We start from the raw sequence: 21,642 nt of genomic DNA, 5'->3' as shown, positions 1-21,642 counted from the left end.
CGGGGACAAACTTTCAAGTTGTCGATTTGCACCCCCCCCCCCCCCCCTCAAGTTTTCGATTTGCACCCCCCTCAAGTTTTTCTCCCTATATTTTGCTATTTTTTTGCCTTGGTGTCACCCCCCTAAATGGTGTCACCCGGTGCGGTCAGCAACTCCCGCCCCCCCCCCTCGCTACGCCCCTGGTGTATGTTGGTGTATGTTTGTATGTTGGTGTATGTGGGTATATGTTGTTGTATGTTTGTATGTTGTGTATGTCGGTGTATGTTGATATGTGTTGGTATATGTTCCCCAGGTGAGAACGGGAAAGGTGTGACGATAGAGAAAGAGAAGCTGTCTGAAGTGGAGAGGAAGAAGTTTGACGAGGGCTGGAAGAACAACGCCTACAACCAGTACGTCAGTGATATGATGTCACTGCACAGGAGTCTACCTGACGTCAGAGACAAGGAGTGAGTACCTTAACCCTAACCTTAAGAAAAAAGACCAAATCCTAAGCATTCACCTCGGCCTAAAACTTAACACAAAACCAAAATCAACGCTAGACATTGGTTTAAGCCTAACCCTGACCATAACACTAACCCAGAGGCGTAGCGAGGGCGGGGCGAGTGGTGCGGGCCGCACCGGGTGACACCATTTAGTGGAGTGAGACCAAGGCTAAAATTTGCCAAATTTTCAGAAGAAAAATGTTTTTTTTGCCTGTCCCATTAATAAATTTAGTAATTTGTATATATATATATATATATATATATATATATATATATATATATATATATATATATATATATATATATATATATATATATATATATATATATATATATATTTATATATATTTATATTTATATATTTATATATATATATATTTATATATTTATATATTTATATATATATATTTATATATTTATATATTTATATATTTATATATATATATATATATATATATATATATATATATTTATTTATTTATTTATTTATTTATTTATATATATTTATATATATATTTATATATATATATATATATATATATATATATATATATATATTCTTTATTTCCTGGGAGGGGGTAGGGTGACACCATGAAGTGCCGCACCGGGTGACACCCGACCTAGCGACGCCACTGCCTAACCCTATATCTAGCCCTAAACCTTACACTAAGCATAGCCATAGTCCTAACCCTAACCCAAGTTGTACCTAGCTATGTCCGTTGGGGGGGGGGGGGGGGGGGTATTGTCCTACTTGGCCCGGGGGGGGGGGTAATTGACAGGGGGGTTAATGCCCTGTTCCCTGATGTAATAAGCTCGCCAGCTACGTGCAGGGTGACGTCACTTGTCTCGTGCAGTGTGACGTCACTTGTGCCGTTTGACAAGATTAGTTCCCGCCTGGTTTTACATGGACGTCGTTTAGATACAGATTAATCAGAGAATCTCTGGCTGAAATTCTCATCTAAATTTCACCGGCAGTTAACCTGGGGATCCCAGGGCCCGCCGCACATGAATATTTAGCAGCCTGATTTCAGTTTTTGAACACGGCTGTGGAAGAAGCGCACTAATCTGCCCATTAAAACACGGGTTTTTTACCCCCCTTGATGTCGACATCAGATGTTTTACTCGGCAATAAATTGTCTTTTACTTTCATTTCATTCTAATCAGCATTTCGGTTTTATTTTTTTTAATATATGTAGAAAGATCAAAATATTTGATTTTGTTGCCGAAGCGAATTTTTTTTTACCAGTCAGCAAAAACTACAGCCCGTGAAGCAATTAATAAAGCGTGCAGCAATTAATAAAGCGCCGTTGAAAAGTGTTGAGTTAATGAGGTGTGATGAAATTAATTAACTCCCCGCGAAGGTTATTCTATCTACACATCATGCAGTTGTGTAAATACACACTTGTCTACACATGTGTACATAGTTCTATTCACATGCGCGTGTATACAAACATACGCTGGTAGATTGAGTATTCTGTTGACTCTACTTCCCGCTGAATAGAGAGCCTGTAAACTGTTGTGATTGGTTAAGTAATTGAATCATGTGACCAGTCATCATTTGTCTTCTAAGAATAGCTTAGTCCCCGATTGGACTGAGTGAATGAACGACTCGATTGGGCCCTATACATCTCACTTCCTCTTCTTGCTTTCTCCTTTCATTAGAGGGATCCTCCATCTTCCCCCCCCCCCCCCCCCCCCATGTATTAGCTGAGTAGTGTCCGTCCCACCCCTGTGGCCGGGCTGAATCACAGATGGACCCTGAGAGTGCACAACGTATCGATTCCGTGGGGCTGGTGGTGGGGACGAGCGTGAATTGCTTGTCACTAATACGATTGAGGGCAGTCAAAGAAGAGTTAGATCCCATTACATGAGTCTTTGGTTGCATTGGGTGCTGGGCCTTGCCTTTAAAAGGGGGAATTAGGTCTGGGAGAGGGGCGAGAAAATGGAGTCAATTAGTGCAAGAAACGGAGGTCTGTAGGGTCTGTCACGGTGGGCTGCTTCAAGTGGGGGTGGAGGTCAGTGTAGACAGGGGGGTGATCTAATGTAGATGGGGGAGGGGGTCAGGGAAGACACGGGGGGGGGGGTGATCTAATGTAGATAGGGGGAATAGATTGTACGATGTGGGTGGATGGGATCAGTATTAATGTCGGGTTAAATAACGAGCGACTGGCACTTGTGTAAGAAACTAACATAGAGATCTTGCTTCCGTTCTCCACCCTCCCCTCCCACCCCCACCACAATAGACACCATCACTTTCCTCTAACCACCACAGCAAACACTATCACCTTCCTTTACCCACTACAACAAACTAACACCATCACCTTCCTCTACCACCACATCTAACACCATCACCTTCCTCTACCCACCACCACATCTAACACCATCACCTTCCTCTACCCACCACCACATCTAACACCATCACCTTCCTCTACCCACCACCACATCTAACACCATCACCTTCCTCTACCCACCACCACATCTAACACCATCACCTTCCTCTACCCACCACCACATCTAACACCATCACCTTCCTCTACCCACCACCACATCTAACACCATCACCTTCCTCTAGCACCACCACATCTAACACCATCACCTTCCTCTACCCACCACCACATCTAACACCATCACCTTCCTCTACCCACCACCACATCTAACACCATCACCTTCCTCTAGCACCACCACATCTAACACCATCACCTTCCTCTACCCACCACCACATCTAACACCATCACCTTCCTCTACCCACCACCACATCTAACACCATCACCTTCCTGTATCACCACAACTAACCCCACCACCTTCCTCCCCACCAGATGCCTTGACCAGCTGTACCACACAAATCTACCAGACACCAGTGTGGTCATCTGTTTCCACAACGAGGCCTGGTCAGTGTTGCTGAGGACAGTCCACAGCGTGCTGGACAGGTCGCCAGCTCACCTCCTCAAGGAGATTATTCTAGTCGACGACTTCTCCGATATGGGTAAGTCACGTCACCTCTCCTTCCTGCTCTTCCGGCCACGCCCCTAAGCTCCGAGCTCAACTCGTGCTAGTTTGGCACCTCATGACCCTGTACTTAGCTCACTTTATTTTACAATCAACTTGGAGCTACTCTGTTGGAGGTATCAGCAGGGATCGGTATTCGCAGCTCGTCAATGCTTTAAAGTGGAATCGACTAGAGGCTTAGATTAGGGTATTATTGTAACTGGTAATCGATTACAGAGAGAGATTAGTGTATTATTGAAGCTGGTAATCGATTACAGAGATTAGGGTATTATTGTAAGTGCATGGTAAGACCCAGGGAGCAGTTCGTCTGGTCCCCTAAAGTGGAAAAGTATTTGTTTGAAAGAATTCCATTAGATGTAGATTTTTTTTTTTAAATTTAGATTTAAAGACAGTCCATGAAAGACCAGTCACGCGGTATGCCTCTCAGTTATTTAAGCCTCTCAGTTATTTACCCCCCCCCCCCTCCCCTAAAGGCGCTATACTTAGAAATGTCTCCTTATTTATTTTTTTATTTTTTTTGCAATCCGTTTAAAAATAGAATAATGGCTCAATTTTGTGGCAAATCTTTCATCCGGGACTTTCCATCACAACTCCACCATCTCCCCTCCCCCTTCCGTTTTTCTCAAGCCTCGCAGTTCACCGAGTGAAATATGGGGAGAAGACAATCATCAAATCCAACTTTATACAGCTTTTTATTTCCCTTGTTTTATATGTGTATTAGCTCCCTTTGTTCCCTGATGATCAAAGCTGGCCAGATGTAAACCAATCATTTTCTTTCTCTTCTCTCTCCCCCCCCCCCTCATACACACCCCAAGTCGGCTCTACGGGGTGGTGACATTGTGCTACCCCTGGGTAGGAGAAGGGGGGGGGGGGGGGGTAACATGCTACATAGCGACGCCCATCAAGTATACCATCCGGTTCGCTGAAATGTGCAGCTTCAAGTATACTTTTGGGGTACGCACAAATGTGCTGCTTCAAGCATACCTCAGGGTACGCACAAATGTGCAGCTTCAAGTATACTTTTGGGGTACGCACTAATGTGCAGCTTCAAGTATACCTCATGGTACGCACAGATGTGCAGCTTCAAGTATACCCACGGGTACGCACAAATGTGCAGCTTCAAACTATGCTCCTGCCTCGTGTATGACGTGGCACTAGTCGCCAGACGACAACAATCTGTGTACAGGATCTGTGACGTGTCACGTGGGAGGGGGGATGTGGGAGGGGGGGGGATGTTGCCGAACGTATTGGTAATCGATGTCCTGAAACACAAGTAGTTGTTTTGTTACGTTTGATGATCGGTTTTTGTGTTGGTTTCAAATTACGACGCTAACATCTGTAGCGTCAAAGCTATTGTAATTATTGATTGAGTTATTTAAGTTACCTTCATTGATTTAGCCATTAAATTATTCAAGTTATCTTTATTGATTTAGTAATTAAGTTATTCAAGTTATCTTCAAAGTGAAAAGGGGGGGGGGGGGGGGGTAGGAGAAAAGGTCTGCTAACAGGCTGGGAGAATTTAGTGGGACCCAACAAAAAAAGTATGAGGGGCCCATTCAACGTTTTACTGCTCAACACTAAATATTTGAGTTTTGTACGTGGGTAGCTGGCTCGGTCTTTGTCTATACTTGTTAAGGGCTGTCATTATATTAAGCATGGGTCACTTAATTACTATTAACCGTGTGTCACGTGATTACTATTAACCGTGTGTCACGTGATTACTATTAACTTTTGGTCACGTGATTACTATTAACTCTGGGTCACGTGATTACTATTAACTCTGGGTCACGTGATTACTATTAACTTTGGGTCACGTGATTACTATTAATTTTGGGTCACGTGATTACTATTAGCTGTGGGTCACGTGATTACTATTAGCTGTTGGTCACGTGATTACTATTAACTTTGGGTCACGTGATTACTATTAACTCTGGGTCACGTGATTATTGTTTCAGAGCACCTGAAGAAACCACTGGAAGAATACGTGGCCAAGCTGGGCAAGGTGAAGATCACCCGAACCCTTCAGAGAGAGGGTTTGATCCGGGCTCGCCTCTCAGGGTTCGCCATAGCCACGGCCCAGGTGGTCACGTTCCTTGATTCACATTGTGAATGTGCTGAAGGTGCTACAACAGCTTTATCTCTTCACTTTTATCTCTTCACCTCATCTTTATCTCTTCACCTCATCTTTATCTCTTCACCTCATCTTTATCTCTTCACCTCATCTTTATCTCTTCACCTCATCTTTATCTCTTCACCTCATCTTTATCTCTTCACCTCATCTTTATCTCTTCACCTCTTCTTTATCTCTGCACCTCTTCTTTATCTCTTCACTTTTATCTCTTCACCTCATCTTTATCTCTGCACCTCATCTTTATCTCTGTACCTCATCTTTATGTCTTCACATTAACTTTATCCCTTCACCTCATCTCTATCTCTTCACCTCATCTCTATCTCTTCACCTCATCTTTATCTCTTCATCTCATCTTTATCTCTTCACCTCATCTTTATCTCTTCACCTCATCTTTATCTCTTCACCTCATCTTTATCTCTTCACCTCATCTTTATCTCTTCACCTCAACTTTATCTCTTCATCTTTATCTTTTCACCTCTTCTTTATCCCTTCACCTCATCTTTATCTCTTCACCTCATCTTTATCTCTTCACCTCATCTTTATCTCTTCATCTTTATCTCTTCACCTCATCTTTATCTCTTCACCTCATCTTTATCTCTTCACCTCATCTTTATCTCTTCACCTCATCTTTATCTCTTCACCTCATCTTTATCTCTTCACCTCATCTTTATCTCTTCATCTCATCTTTATCTCTTCACCTCATCTTTATCTCTTCACCTCATCTTTATCTCTTCATCTTTATCTCTTCACCTCATCTTTATCTCTTTACCTCATCTTTATCTCTTCACCTCATCTTTATCTCTTCATCTTTATCTCTTCACCTCATCTTTATCTCTTCACCTCATCTTTATCTCTTCACCTCATCTTTATCTCTTCACCTCATCTTTATCTCTTCACCTCAACTTTATCTCTTCATCTTTATCTTTTCACCTCTTCTTTATCTCTGCACCTCATCTTTATCTCTGTACCTCATCTTTATCTCCTCATCTTTATCTCTTCCCCTTATCTTTATCTCTTCACCTCTTCTTTATCTCTTCACCTCATCTTTATCTCTTCACCTCATCTTTATCTCTTCATCTTTATCTCTGCACCTCATCTTTATCTCTGTACCTCATCTTTATCTCTTCATCTTTATCTCTGCACCTCATCTTTATCTCTGTACCTCATCTTTATCTCTTCACCTCATCTTTATCTCTTCACCTCATCTTTATCTCTTCACCTCATCTTTATCTCTTCACCTCATCTTTATCTCTTCATCTCATCTTTATCTCTTCACCTCATCTTTATCTCTTCACCTCATCTTTATCTCTTCACCTCATCTTTATCTCTTCATCTCATCTTTATCTCTTCACCTCATCTTTATCTCTTCATCTTTATCTCTTCACCTCATCTTTATCTCTTCACCTCATCTTTATCTCTTCACCTCATCTTTATCTCTTCACCTCATCTTTATCTCTTCATCTCATCTTTATCTCTTCATCTCATCTTTATCTCTTCACCTCATCTTTATCTCCTCATCTTTATCTCTTCACCCCATCTTTATCTCTTCACCCCATCTTTATCTCTTCACATCATCTTTATCTCTTCACATCATCTTTATCTCTTCACCTCATCTTTATCTCTTCACCTCATCTTTATCTCTTCACCTCATCTTTATCTCTTCACCTCATCTTTATCTCTTCATCTTATCTTTATCTCTTCACCTCATCTTTATCTCTTCACATCATCTTTATCTCTTCACCTCATCTTTATCTCTTCACCTCTTCTTTATCTCTTTACATCATATTTATCACTGAACCTTATCTTTATCTCATTTTTCCTACTTGTTCCTTATTTCAAGTTACTTTTTCCTTTATATCCTCACTAGTGAGTGCCTCATCAGCCATTAGATCCTCATTAGCTCAATCATTGAAACCTGTTCTCTGGCTGACCGTGACTGACCACTTGTCCTCAATCATTGAAACCTGTTCTCTGGCTGACCGCCACTGACCACTTGTCCTCAATCATTGAAACCTGTTCTCTGGCTGACCGCGACTGACCACTTGTCCTCAATCATTGAAACCTGTTCTCTGGATGACCACTTCTCCTCAATCATTGAAACCTGTTCTCTGGATGACCACTTGTCCTCAATCATTGAAACCTGTTCTCTGGCTGACCACCACTGACCACTTGTCCTCAATCATTGAAACCTGTTCTCTGGCTGACTGCCACTGACCACTTGTCCTCAATCATTGAAACCTGTTCTCTGGCTGACCGCCACTGACCACTTGTCCTCAATCATTGAAACCTGTTCTCTGGCTGACCGCCACTGACCACTTGTCCTCAATCATTGAAACCTGTTCTCTGGCTGACCGCCACTGACCACTTGTCCTCAATCATTGAAACCTGTTCTCTGGCTGACCGCCACTGACCACTTGTCCTCAATCATTGAAACCTGTTCTCTGGCTGACCGCCACTGACCACTTGTCATCAATCATTGAAACCTGTTCTCTGGATGACCACTTCTCCTCAATCATTGAAACCTGTTCTCTCGGATGACCACTTGTCCTCAATCATTGAAACCTGTTCTCTGGCTTACCACCACTGACCACTTGTCCTCAATCATTGAAACCTGTTCTCTGGCTGACCGCCACTGACCACTTGTCCTCAATCATTGAAACCTGTTCTCTGGCTGACCGCCACTGACCACTTGTCCTCAATCATTGAAACCTATTTTCTGGCTGACCGCCACTGACCACTTGTCCTCAATCATTGAAACCTATTCTCTGGCTGACCGCCACTGACCACTTGTCCTCAATCATTGAAACCTGTTCTCTGGCTGACCGCCACTGACCACTTGTCCTCAATCATTGAAACCTATTCTCTGGCTGACCGCGACTGACCACTTGTCCTCAATCATTGAAACCTATTCTCTGGCTGACCGCGACTGACCACTTGTCCTCAATCATTGAAACCTATTCTCTGGCTGACCGCGACTGACCACTTGTCCTCAATCATTGAAACCTATTCTCTGGCTGACCGCCACTGACCACTTGTCCTCAATCATTGAAACCTGTTCTCTGGCTGACCGCCACTGACCACTTGTCCTCAATCATTGAAACCTATTCTCTGGCTGACCGCCACTGACCACTTGTCCTCAATCATTGAAACCTGTTCTCTGGCTGACCGCGACTGACCACTTGTCCTCAATCATTGAAACCTGTTCTCTGGCTGACCGCCACTGACCACTTGTCCTCAATCATTGAAACCTGTTCTCTGGCTGACCGCCACTGACCACTTGTCTTTCAGGCTGGCTGGAACCCCTGCTGGACAGGATAGCCATCAATGAGACGATAGTTGTCTGCCCTGTGATAGACGTGATAGAGGACGACACCCTCAAGTACCAGTACAGCAGCGCCAAGGCCACCAGCATTGGAGGCTTTGACTGGAACATGCAGTTCTCATGGCATGGTATTCCAGAGTTTGAGAGACAGAGAAGGGCCAGCGATGTCGCCCCAATCAAGTAGGTCACAGACATGGTCTCTGTCACTAGTTCAGCTGTTACCCAGGGGTTTTGTCTAGTTCAGCTGTTACCTAGGGGTTTTGTCTAGTTCAGCTGTTACCTAGGGGTTTTGCCTAGTTCAACTTACCCTGGGTCTTTTGGGTCACAGGACATAGTTGAGTCACATGATTGTAGAGTCACATGACTGTTGGGTCACATGATTGTTGGGTCACATGACTATAGGAGTCACATGGCTATAGGAGTCACATGGCTATAGGAGTCACATGATTGTTGGGTCACATGACTAGGGGTCACATGATTGTAGGGTCACATGATTGTAGGGTCACATGATTGTAGGGTCACATGATTGTTGGGTCACATGATTGTTGGGTCACATGATTGTTGGGTCACATGATGTTGTTTTGTTTCAGATCCCCCACCATGGCTGGTGGCCTGTTTGCAATCAGCAGAAGATATTTTGAGAAACTTGGCACCTACGACCCAGGCATGGATATCTGGGGTGGGGAAAATTTAGAGTTGTCTTTCAGGGTAAGTTTTTCCAGCCATCCAAGTTTTTCCATCCATCCAAGTTTTTCCATCCATCCAAGTTTTTCCATCCATCCAAGTTTTTCCATCCATCCAAGTTTTTCCATCCATCCAAGTTTTTACCCATCACTTAGATGAAACCATTGATAAAAATATTTTTTTAGAGATGCTTTCATCATGAAATGTTCATGTAATTAAATAAATTGGTTTCCGTAAAAACAAAGTGCACTTTAGTTTGAGCGCTGCATTATGCAAGGGCTAGTTGCATGTCAAGAGCAGATAACTCAGTCAGTTGGATGGCTCCGTGAATTATTTATCTGCTGTAGGTGTGGATGTGTGGAGGATCCCTGGAGATTATACCCTGCTCACACGTGGGGCACATCTTCCGCAAGCGCTCACCCTACAAGTGGAAAACTGGCGTCAATGTGGTCAAGAAAAATTCCATTCGTCTGGCCGAAGTTTGGATGGACGACTACAAGAACTATTATTACGAACGCTTTAATTTTGATCTGGTCAGTAGTTCTCTTTACAGATTTTTTAAAAGTTTTAATACAAGAAAATCTAGCTTTTGTAGAAAAATTCTTGTTCTGATTTATTCAGAGTTGTATGTTTGTCTGTATAGGGAGAGTATGGTGATGTGTCCGCACGTAAAGAGTTGAGGAAAAATCTAAACTGCAAGTCCTTCGCCTGGTACATTAAAAATGTTTATCCTGATCTCTTTGTGCCTGGTGAAGCTTTAGCCTCAGGGGAGGTAATGTAACCTTTTTTAAACTGCTGTTGCTGTATTATCTGGATTATAGTGTTTTATGTTATTTACTGTGAGATTGTTGTTATTTACTGTGGCATTGTTGTTTAGATCCGCAGCAAGGCCAAGCCCATGTGTATAGACAGCCCAACAGACCACAACAGCTACCATAAAGCTGTCAACATGTGGGCGTGTCACAACCAGGGAGGCAACCAGGTCAGGACAAGTTCTTTAGACAAGTTCTTTAGACAAGTTCTTTTGACTTTAGACAAGTTCACTCAACTTTAGACAAGTTCTTTAGACAAGTTCTCTCACCTTTAGACAAGTTCTTTAGACAAGTTCTTTTGACTTTAGACAAGTTCACTCAACTTTAGACAAGTTCTTTAGACAAGTTCTCTCAACTTTAGACAAGTTCTTTAGACAAGTTCTTTAGACAAGTTCTCTCAACTTTAGACAAGTTCTTTAGACAAGTTCTTTAGACAAGTTCTTTAGATAAGTTCTTTCAACTTTAGACAAGTTCTTTAGACAAGTTCTTTAGACAAGTTCTCTCAACTTTAGACAAGTTCTTTAGACAAGTTCTTTAGACAAGTTCTTTAGACAAGTTCTTTAGACAAGTTCTTTAGACAAGTTCTTTCAACTTTAAACAAGTTCTTTAGACTAGTTCTTTCAACTTTAGACAAGTTCTCTCAACTTTAGACAAGTTCTTTAGACAAGTTCAGTAGACAAGTTCTCTCAACTTTAGACAAGTTCTTTAGACAAGTTCAGTAGACAAGTTCTTTCAACTTTAGACAAGTTCTTTAGACAAGTTCAGTAGACAAGTTCTCTCAACTTTAGACAAGTTCTTTAGACAAGTTCAGTAGACAAGTTCAGTAGACAAGTTCTTTCAACTTTAGACAAGTTCTTTAGACAAGTTCTTTTAACTTTAGACAAGTTCTTTAGACAAGTTCTCTCAACTTTAGACAAGTTCTTTCAAATTTAGACAAGTTCAGTAGACAAGTTCTTTCAACTTTAGACAAGTTCTTTAGACAAGTTCTTTCAACTTTAGACAAGTTCTTTAGACATTTTCTTTCAACTTTAGACAAGTTCTTTAGACAAGTTCTCTCAACTTTAGACAAGTTCTTTAGACAAGTTCTTTAGACAAGTTCTAACTTTAGACAAGTTCTTTCATCTTTAGACAAGTTCTTTAGACAAGTTCTATTAACTCTAGACAAGTTCTTTTAACTTTAGACAAGTTCTTTCAACCTCAAACAAGTTCTTTCAACTTTAGACAAGTTCTTTCAACTTTACTGCTGTGTAACTAGACTTGGATTGATTTATTTCAATGATTAGAACTTAGATCTCCATGATTAGACTTGTGTTTACTTGCTTCAATTGTTTAAAACTTAATTGCTGTGATAAGATTTGGATTATATGGATTTATTTATTGCAATTATTTAAATCTAATTGCTGCATAATACGATAGCGATTAATTTATCGCCATTGTCTAAACTGTTTTAACATTGATTACAGTAAAAATTTTGTATCTGTTAAAATTGTGTTCCTGTATGAGTTAACTTGATTTGACTTGTAACTTCAGTACTGGATGCTGAGCAAGAATGGGGAAATCAGGCGAGATGATGGATGCTTGGATTACTCAGGGGGAGATGACGTGATTATCTACCCCTGCCATGGGCAGCGAGGCAATCAGGAATGGTTGTACAAGGAGGTCAGTCTGGGGCAGATTCTAGTTGTCTCTTGATGGTGTCAGTTGTGGGATTTATTTTATAGAATCTTGATGGTGTCAGTTGTGGGATTTATTTTATAGAATCTTGATGGTGTCAGTTGTGTGATTTATTTTATAGAATCTTGATGGTGTCAGTTGTGGGATTTATTTTATAGAATCTTGATGGTGTCAGTTGTGGGATTTATTTTATAGAATCTTGATGGTGTCAGTTGTGTGATTTATTTTATAGAATCTTGATGGTGTCGGTTGTGGGATTTATTTTATAGAATCTTGATGGTGTCAGTTGTGGGATTTATTTTATAGAATCTTGATGGTGTCAGTTGTGGGATTTATTTTATAGAATCTTGATGGTGTCAGTTGTGTGATTTATTTTATAGAATCTTGATGGTGTCAGTTGTGTGATTTATTTTATAGAATCTTGATGGTGTCAGTTGTGGGATTTATTTTATAGAATCTTAATGGTGTCAGTTGTGGGATTTATTTTATAGAATCTTGATGGTGTCAGTTGTGTGATTTATTTTATAGAATCTTGATGGTGTCAGTTATGGGGTTTATTTTATAGAATCTTGATGGTCTCAGTTGTGGGATTTATTTTATAGAATCTTGATGGTGTCAGTTGTGTGATTTATTTTATAGAATCTTGATGGTGTCAGTTGTGGGATTTATTTTATAGAATCTTGAGGGTGTCAGTTGTGGGATTTATTTTATAGAATCTTGATGGTATCAGTTGTGTGATTTATTTTATAGAATCTTGATGGTGTCAGTTGTGTGATTTATTTTATAGAATCTTGATGGTGTCAGTTGTGTGATTTATTTTATAGAATCTTGATGATGTCAGTTGTGTGATTTATTTTATAGAATCTTGATGGTGTCAGTTGTGGGATTTATTTTATAGAATCTTGATGGTGTCAGTTGTGTGATTTATTTTATAGAATCTTGATGGTGTCAGTTGTGGGATTTATTTTATAGAATCTTGATGGTGTCAGTTGTGTGATTTATTTTATAGAATCTTGATGGTGTCAGTTGTGTGATTTATTTTATAGAATCTTGATGGTGTCGGTTGTGTGATTTATTTTATAGAATCTTGATGGTGTCAGTTGTGGGATTTATTTTATAGAATCTTGATGGTGTCAGTTGTGGTATTTATTTTATAGAATCTTGATGGTGTCAGTTGTGGGATTTATTTTATAGAATCTTGATGGTGTCGGTTGTGTGATTTATTTTATAGAATCTTGATGGTGTCAGTTGTGGGATTTAATGAGTACAACCTAAATGGTATCATTTGTCTAAAGGCTTGGTACAATGTAGTTTAGCTAATGTTAAGATCTGTCAGCAACACGTGGTTTGACCATGAATCTATTATCACCCCCAGGACAACACACTTGTACATGCCAACACACAGAAGTGTGCGGAGGTGTCTGTGGATGGTAAGAAGCTGATGATGAGGAAATGTACCGGGGTAGACCGACAGATCTGGCTGTGGAAGAGGAAGGCGCCATCAGGTGTTATACCAGAATAACAATTGTTAACAGATTAGGGCTCATTATTTTAGACAAGCAAGTTTCATTATGTATTTTAATAGAGGATAGTTACCCATACACAACAAGTTTCATTGTGTATTTTAATAGAGAATAGTAACCCATACACAACAAGTTCATGTTAAAAATGTTAGAAATTTCCTTCTGTGAAGATTAGAATAGCTCTAGTGGAAAGGTTTGCTCAATAACTTTGTATTTTAGTTGTAATGACAGCATCATAGTACTGTTAGTACTGCCATAACCATTTAAATTCTGTGTTGAAGTTTCCAATAGTTGCTTATATTGTAATGTAGCTGAACTTTGAGATACAATCCTGGCATCACTGCAGCTATCCTACACCACTGGAGTGAAGCTAGTTTTGTCATTAGAAAATGTTGGGGTCTAATGTTTAGACATTTGACTGCTACTTCTGGTAGGAAGGGGGACGCCCATTGTTATCAAACATGCCTTCCTTGTTGTATCTGTGATAAGGCTGTCTGCTCTCTTACTGAAATGTTCACATAATAAATATTGGGTTGAAACTAGTGTAGAGATTTTACATTTTGCTGCTGTCAGCTGGGGGCACTTGTGTCAGTTGGTGGCACTTGTGTCAGTTGATGGCACTTGTGTCAGCTGGTGGCACTTGTGTCAGTTGGTGGCACTTGTGTCAGTTGGTGGTACTTGTGTCAGTTGGCGGCACTTGTGTCAGTTGGTGGCACTTGTGTCAGCTGGTGGCACTTGTGTCATCTAGGTTGACATGGCAGCAGGTGCCATTTCATTCAATGACAGCTGCTGTCATGTCATGTCACTGCCATTTCACACATCATGTCACTTTCATATCATATGTCATGACAGCTGCTGCCATGTCATGTCAGTAACAATGTTACATGACATGACAACTTTTGTTATGTCACTTTTGCATCACACAAATACTGCTACTGCAATATCATTGGATGTTGTGTTACATGAATATGTGACATAATGTCATTTGATGTGGTGTTACATAAATATGTAACATAATGTCCTTGGATGATAAAAGCTGTTGTACCAAACTATGTGTACTTGTACAGTCAGTCACATGACCCATTGGTCACCTGTACACATGATAAAATTGTGCATTTGTTATAAAATATTTTAGAGGTGATTTATAATTTAATGAGATTAATGTGTTAGAACTATTATTATAATTTAAATGAATGCAGGGTCGCAGCGTACCAAAGTACAGTTTGTGTACCAAAGTTGTCTTGTTTACACATTGTGTACCAAAGTTGTCGTGTGTACATTTAGGTGGAACTTTACTCTTGCTGGAATTTGCAAGTTTTTCTCACAATATAATATAAATTGTCAAACATTTTATTTTTAAAAAATTATTTACTTTTTAAATGCCTTGATCTGCCTGTAAGATGTGTTAAAAGGCTTGCGTTTTACTGTGTTTCAAATGTGTTAAAAAGCTTATGTTTAACCGTGTTTAAAAAATTCATGTTTAATTATGTAAATGATGTGTTACAATACTTGCTGTGTGAAAAAGTTCTTGTGTGTTCACGTTGAGCCAATAACTAGTTTGTGTTGGCATTTAAGTCACAAAACTTTCTGTTTAGTCATAGGCCACAGGTAGGAGAAAAACTTTTTTTTTTCCTAGAGCTGCATCTAGATGAAAAAAGCTTTTGTATCTTTTGTTTCCATTTAGCTGCATCTGAAGAGCGTAGACTTGAACATTCCAATATAGTTTGGTAGCACAAATGATGCCCCATGGTCACACCAAGAAGATCCTCCTCAAGTCATGGCAAAATGATTAATGGTCATGTGAATTGACTCCTAGTCGCATGTTCTAGAGAAGTTGGCATCACACATGGGTTTACATCTAGGCCAACTGCGCAAGTCCCAAAATTTGCTATACACTTTTTTTAAGAAACAATAAAACAAATTAAATTAGAATTTTTGTTTGATTCATGTCCCTTTGTTTTAGCCAATTCGATTTTAGAATTAAAAACTTATTCAATTTGAAAGATTTTTTAAATTTAAACTTTTTAAAATTCGTTGTTAATAATTATTAACATTTGTTTTTCTTTACAAAATGAATGTTAAAACCTTGCTTAAAATTTGTTTGGGCCGTGAATTTACTTTGATCATGTTGTGATAAGATTTTATTCACCAGCTTGTAAATGCTAAATCAAATGGTATCAGATGAGTGTCATGTAATAATGAGTGGGCTGTGAATGATTTTTGGCCTTATACAAGCTGATCTGGTCTGTTATGAATTCATCCAATGTCACATCTTTATGTGTACCACCAGTGTATTGATTTATTTTACAACTGTGTATATTTTTATGTGTACGACCAGACGTGTGTACGACTAGTGTTGTACAAGTACGACTATGTGTGAACTGCTGTCATTATTTGTCCATCTTAACATAGCAATACAATACCGTAATAACACTAAACATATTTTGAATATTAACCAAACATTAACAATTTTTCAAATTGTAATACATTTTTAGAAATGGATTACGGGCTAATGGACCTACATGTTTGTCCCCTAGACAGTCATGTTCAGCATGAGTATTGTTTCATACTAATGCGTTGCCTACTTTGACTAGCCGATGGATCAGTAGTTACTGAGTGTTGTGTTCTGCTCAAGTTGCATGAAGTATATTCAACTGTAATCTTTCTTTGTTTAGCTTTAAACAGATTGTTGCTTGTGTTTGTTATCTATGTGGGAATTGACTGACTATCTTAGGGAGGGGGATAAATTACTTGTTTAAAGACCAGAATCTACCTGCATCTAGAGATTAACTGACTTTACCTGAGTGTGAGACCAGACTTTACCTGGTTTGAGAAGACATTACTTTATGTGCATGAAGAGATGACCTGACTTTACCTGAGTGTAGAGATGACATGACTTGACCTGCATCTAGAGATTAACTGACTTTACCTGAGTGTGAGACCAGACTTTACCTGGTTTGAGAAGACATGACTTTATGTGCATGAAGAGATGACATGACTTTATGTGCATGAAGAGATGACATGACTTGACCTGCATGAAGAGATGACCTGACTTTACCTGCATATAGATGAGCTGACTTGACCTGCATATAAAGATGAGCTCTTGACCTGCATGAAGATGACCTAAGATGACCTGACTTGACTGGCATGTAGAAATTACCTAACCAATGTTATTTCATCATTGAACCATAAGGTCAATTCATAAGATCTTGAAAGCCATATAAAGATCTATACATTATTTCTAAATAAGGAAATCCATATATTTTGTGTTTAGTTTGATCTTCAGGATTCACATTTAAATGTATGTACATGATAGAATTTTCACCTTGTTTGTAGATCATGTGATGTATTCAACATAAACTGTCCCAACAAAAGCTTACAGTAATATTCTAAAACATTTGTTGATGGAACACAAATCAAAGCTGGAACAGTGTTAATATATTTAAAGGTTTTCTTTCATATTTGTCTACTGTAGGTATGTGTCCACCAGCAGAAATTTTAGACTGCTACTACTTGTTTCTTGTACACTAATTTCAACTTTATTTTGTCTCAAAGTGCCTTTCATGAAATAAATTTTTTATCAAAAAGATTTTTTCTAATGTGATTTTTATTATTTATATTTGTTTTAGTCCATTGGTTTTTTAAAAATTTGACAAAATATTTTGGTAGCTAATTTAAAATATGGTGACTGAGTCTTCTACAATTCTAACTATCTGGTAGGTTTGAAGACTCTACAACTATCAGGTAGGTTTGAAGACTCTACAGCTAGGTTTTCTGGAATGTTTGTTGCAATAAACAACCAAATTTTACAGTACCTATTTTTAGAACCAGCATAAAATTAGTGTTTGTATGCATAAACATTGTTTTACTTAACAAAAATACCTGATGTATGTGACATGTTAAGGGCACATAAACAACTGGAGTAAGACAGACAGAACAAGCTAGATCTAGAACAAAAGATTTACAAACACCTGGACTCAGTAGTTGATGTCAGAACTGGTTTATGTTCACAGGGAATTTGCATTTTTTGCAGGCCAGACACTTAAGGAATGGTAATTCTGTGTTTTAGTTGGCCCTGTATTTATCCTTATGTATGTTCTAAGTAGCCTACCTGGTACAACCAGTGGTGTAGGTAAAAGGAAGGGTCACTTGTGGATCCCAAAATGAGAGTTGTATTAGTCACTACTTAATTGTAGAATTTTACAAAGAAATAAAATGAATCAAGCGTTGTCTTCTTTTTTTAAAAACACAACTCAATACATTATGTCTGGTTATTCAGAACCTTCTTCCTTATATTAGTTTTATCTTCAGTCTAAACCAGGGGTTCCCAACTCCGTGCCCGCCTGTCACTATTCGACAGAGACAGATTTTTTTTCATAAACAGTATTGAAAGGTTGAAGGGGATGGAAATCGAAAGTTTGAGGGGTGGTGCAAATCGAAAATTTGAGGGGGGGGGGGGTGGAAATCGAAGTGACGGGAAGGGTCGCTACGCCTCTGGAAGGAGTTTGTCGATTTAAAGTGGTGCCCGCCACCCTACCGATATTTTAGAATGTGCTCTAGAGTAAAAAAAAATGTTGGCAACCCCTGGTCTAAACAAACACATGCACACCCAACCCGCTCCCTATGACTGTCACAATTTACATGAATTTTCATTATGTGGTCCAAGGGAAACCACTGTGATAATTTTACGAGGGACCTTTAACCTTTTAGAAGAGACGGTAGTGAAAAGTTATATTCCAGCTGCTAAATCCAGATCTAGATTACATTTGGATCAACATACAAGTGCATTTTGAAAATTATAAAAGTAAAATATTGTTTAATTACTTTACTGTATACTGACCACAGACTAAACGCACAACCAACCAGATCTAGAATATCTGATTACTCTTAAGTTTACTCTAGATTAAATCAAGTAATTTTTTTTCTTTAGTCTTAGTGAAGAGTTGTAGAACTTAGATCTTCAAAATTAATTTAATATGGTATAATAGTTAGATCTATATAAATATATAAAAGATGAGGGTCTTAAACACAACTTCAATGCATCTTAAAAAAAGATTGTCTGTGTGTGAGACATTATTCATTACAGATCAACCCCCCCCCCCCCCCCCCCTTCACACTTTTTTTTTGCCTTCAGAGTAAAATCACCAGATAAATAATTTCAGTTAATATATAGACCTACTTTAACCAGTGTCTACCCCAAAAATTTAAGTGCACCTCAAAGGTAACACTAAGAAAAGTTGGTTGTCACTGATTAGTCTAGATCTTCTGGCAAGGCCATCACATTCCTTTGTGAATTGTTTTAGTTGGGATTTTTTTTATTGAATTTAAGACTACCAACAAAGTAAAAAAAAATTATTTGAATATTATATTTTACTTTTTGTTTTTCTTTCCAAAAGAATGTCAGAAACAGATTATGATGTTGGCATAGTAGGAGGTGGCGTAGTAGGATGTGCTGTTTTATTTGAGTTGTCACGGCAGGGCTTCAGGTGCATCTTGTTGGAGAAAAGTTCGGACATTATGACAGGTGCCAGTGCTGGAAACAGGTAACACCTTGGCTACCAGTGTGTTTTTATTTTAAGCATTGTAAAAATAGTACCAAATAAGGAAAATTTCACTTAAAATTCAAATAGTTAAACTGCATAATAAAGTAGAATTTTGAAATTAGGCCTATGCCTTAACAACAAAAACCATTTTATTTTAAAATTATTGAAGCAAACTATGATTCCTCCCTTAGTGGCATGCTTCATACTGGCTTTGATGCCCCACTCTTCAGTCTTGAGCAGCATTGTATCAAAAGCACTCAGGAAGTGATATTTGAGCTGATTAAAAAGTGTAACATTCCACATAGAAAATGTGGTGCTATTGTAATAGCCTGGACTGATGAAGAGGTAACTTTTATTATCTTTTAGAGTCACTACACAAACTATAAACATTTGAGACAAATAGAACTGAATAAACCCTTTGAGACTTGTTATATAAGCAGGCATCTTCAGCGTTAAAACCTTTTTCTCCAAATTGAATTTAAAACCAAAAAAGTGAAAGGGACTAGATTGTAACATAATAATTATCAGGTCAAGAATTCATATAATATTCATAAAGATTCTGTCTAAAGTTTTATCTTATGAACTGTTAAAATAAACATCTGGTTCTGTAACAGAACTTATGAAGTCTCAGATAGTGTTGAATTTATCATGTGCTTTTTACAGAATAGAAAAATTCCCTTGATAAAAGAGAATGCACATAAAGCTGGGATTGACAGTGTCTATTATCTGAATCAAAGCGACCTCCACAAAATAGAACCTCACCTGAAGCAAACAATGAAAGGTGCTTTGAGCATACCTGGTGAATGTGTTGTTGATTCAAGTTTACTTGGAATTATTTATGCTCAACAGGCTGTAAGGCTGGGAGCTAAGGTGAAAATATACTTGCTGATGATTAATTCCAGCTACTCTTTTTATTAAAAGAATACTTTTTGCACAATAGACAATACATATAAATGCATAAAGTTCAGATAACTCAAATTTAATCATTCATTTTAGTTTGCTGGCTACCTCATATTCTGGAGAAAAAATAAAAAGTGATTTCATCATTTTTACTAAAATAATACATTGTTCTATGGGGTTTTTATTTCTTTTTTTAAATAAACATTTTTCTTAGATTTGTACAAATTGTGAAGTTACTGGCTTTAAAGATGGAATTTTAACAACAAGCCGTGGTTTGTTTAAAGTCCAAGCAACAGTTAACTGTGCTGGACTATATGGGGATAAAGTGGATTCTCTGGTTGGCATCAACTCTTTCAGGTGCTTAAAGTTTACTGACAAATCTTAACGTATGACAGCAAAAATGAATGAATATTTAGTAGTAATGATTCAGTTAAACCTGATAAGTTTTCTTTCTTCAGCATTCAGCCTAGAAAAGGACAGTATTGTGTGTTTGGAAAGAGTGCAAGCAATTTCCTGGACTCTATTATCTTTCCTGTTCCATCTGATAAATCAAAAGGAATTGCTCTCTTTAAATCTGGTAATTTAGGTTGTTTTTTTAAAATGTTTTTCTTGCTAAAAATAGAACTAATATAGATTATCAATCTTTATTAATACTTATACAGGGAATGCTACAAGCAAAAACGTTTGATTAATTAAAATTTTGATAAAGATGTTTGCTTTAACTATTTAGTTGACCAATACCTCACAAGTTTTTTGCTAAATTTTGGTCAGTTACGTTTTTTATCTGAAGATTTTGCTATGTAACAGAATCATGTTTTCCATGTTAAATTTCAGTTTACAACAACTTAATCATTGGGCCAACAGCTGAAGACGTGGCTAGAGGAAGCCAGCCAACATGTGACCCCAAAATTCACTCGTCACTTAAGATGCGGGCTGGCAGCTTGATCCCAGAGCTGGACAGCCATCCGCCTGTTGGTCAGTACCTGGGTCTCAGGCCTGCCACACAGTTCAAAGACTACCAAATCAGGACACATCCACAAATGTAAGAACAAATCACTTCAATCTGTTCACTTACATTTTAAGTTCACTAGTATTTGATCTGTTCCCTTGGATAGTTAAATATATTTATGTAAAGTACCCAACAACTTACATTTACATTCTCAGTGGTGGGTAATATATTTTTGTATTAACTTCTTTAGCCATTTCATAAAATGTATTTTTGTTGTCAGTAACTGGGTGACTGTAGGTGGAATAAGGTCAACTGGGGTGTCAGGCTCTCTTGGCATTGGTCAGTATGTCAGTGAAAGACTTGTGACAGACCTGTGCTTGGAACCAACAAGGGGAATGACCTGTCAAATTTCAGAAATGGACTGGTGCCTAGGCTCAGACAAGTCATCTGTCAGTATAGATGGATGTCATTACAAGATCGCTCATCCATTATTTTTGTATGGTAACCAGAACAGTAATAGTAAACTATAAAATAGATTTTTAAAAATTTCCCATTGTTAAGGCAAACATTAATTGACTTAAACTGTTACATGAATAAAGCCAAATATTTATTTTAC

The 21,642-nt window shown here is 38.5% G+C and overlaps 2 protein-coding genes across 2 annotated transcripts in view; both read left to right on the top strand.

The window, feature by feature from the left end:
- Positions 1-16,518, top strand: part of LOC131952739 (polypeptide N-acetylgalactosaminyltransferase 5) — a 49,853-nt gene extending 33,335 nt beyond the window's left edge. The window contains exons 3-13 of the mRNA XM_059315555.1: positions 293-446; positions 3,299-3,465; positions 5,444-5,608; positions 8,908-9,121; positions 9,532-9,649; positions 9,973-10,158; positions 10,269-10,397; positions 10,503-10,607; positions 11,968-12,096; positions 13,487-13,616; positions 15,319-16,518. Coding sequence (XP_059171538.1) covers positions 293-446; positions 3,299-3,465; positions 5,444-5,608; positions 8,908-9,121; positions 9,532-9,649; positions 9,973-10,158; positions 10,269-10,397; positions 10,503-10,607; positions 11,968-12,096; positions 13,487-13,616; positions 15,319-15,365 — 1,544 coding nt within the window. The 3' untranslated portion in view covers positions 15,366-16,518. The remainder of the gene's footprint in view (positions 1-292; positions 447-3,298; positions 3,466-5,443; positions 5,609-8,907; positions 9,122-9,531; positions 9,650-9,972; positions 10,159-10,268; positions 10,398-10,502; positions 10,608-11,967; positions 12,097-13,486; positions 13,617-15,318) is intronic.
- A 1,831-nt stretch (positions 16,519-18,349) lies between these two features.
- Positions 18,350-21,634, top strand: LOC131952743 (glycerol 3-phosphate dehydrogenase). Its single transcript, XM_059315560.1, has 8 exons — positions 18,350-18,438; positions 19,031-19,177; positions 19,369-19,522; positions 19,841-20,047; positions 20,292-20,434; positions 20,536-20,654; positions 20,912-21,119; positions 21,307-21,634. The coding sequence occupies exons 2-8, from the start codon at positions 19,032-19,034 to the stop codon at positions 21,554-21,556; spliced, it is 1,227 nt and encodes a 408-aa protein (XP_059171543.1). The 5' UTR covers positions 18,350-18,438; position 19,031; the 3' UTR covers positions 21,557-21,634.
- Positions 21,635-21,642: the final 8 nt, after the last annotated feature.

The sequence above is a fragment of the Physella acuta genome, unplaced genomic scaffold (genome assembly GCF_028476545.2).
Source record: "Physella acuta isolate Inbredline_101_S28 unplaced genomic scaffold, ASM2847654v3 ptg000890l, whole genome shotgun sequence".
Classification (NCBI taxonomy): domain Eukaryota; kingdom Metazoa; phylum Mollusca; class Gastropoda; family Physidae; genus Physella; species Physella acuta.
Note: the sequence above shows the minus strand (reverse complement) of the source record. Positions and strands in the feature narration are given on the sequence as shown.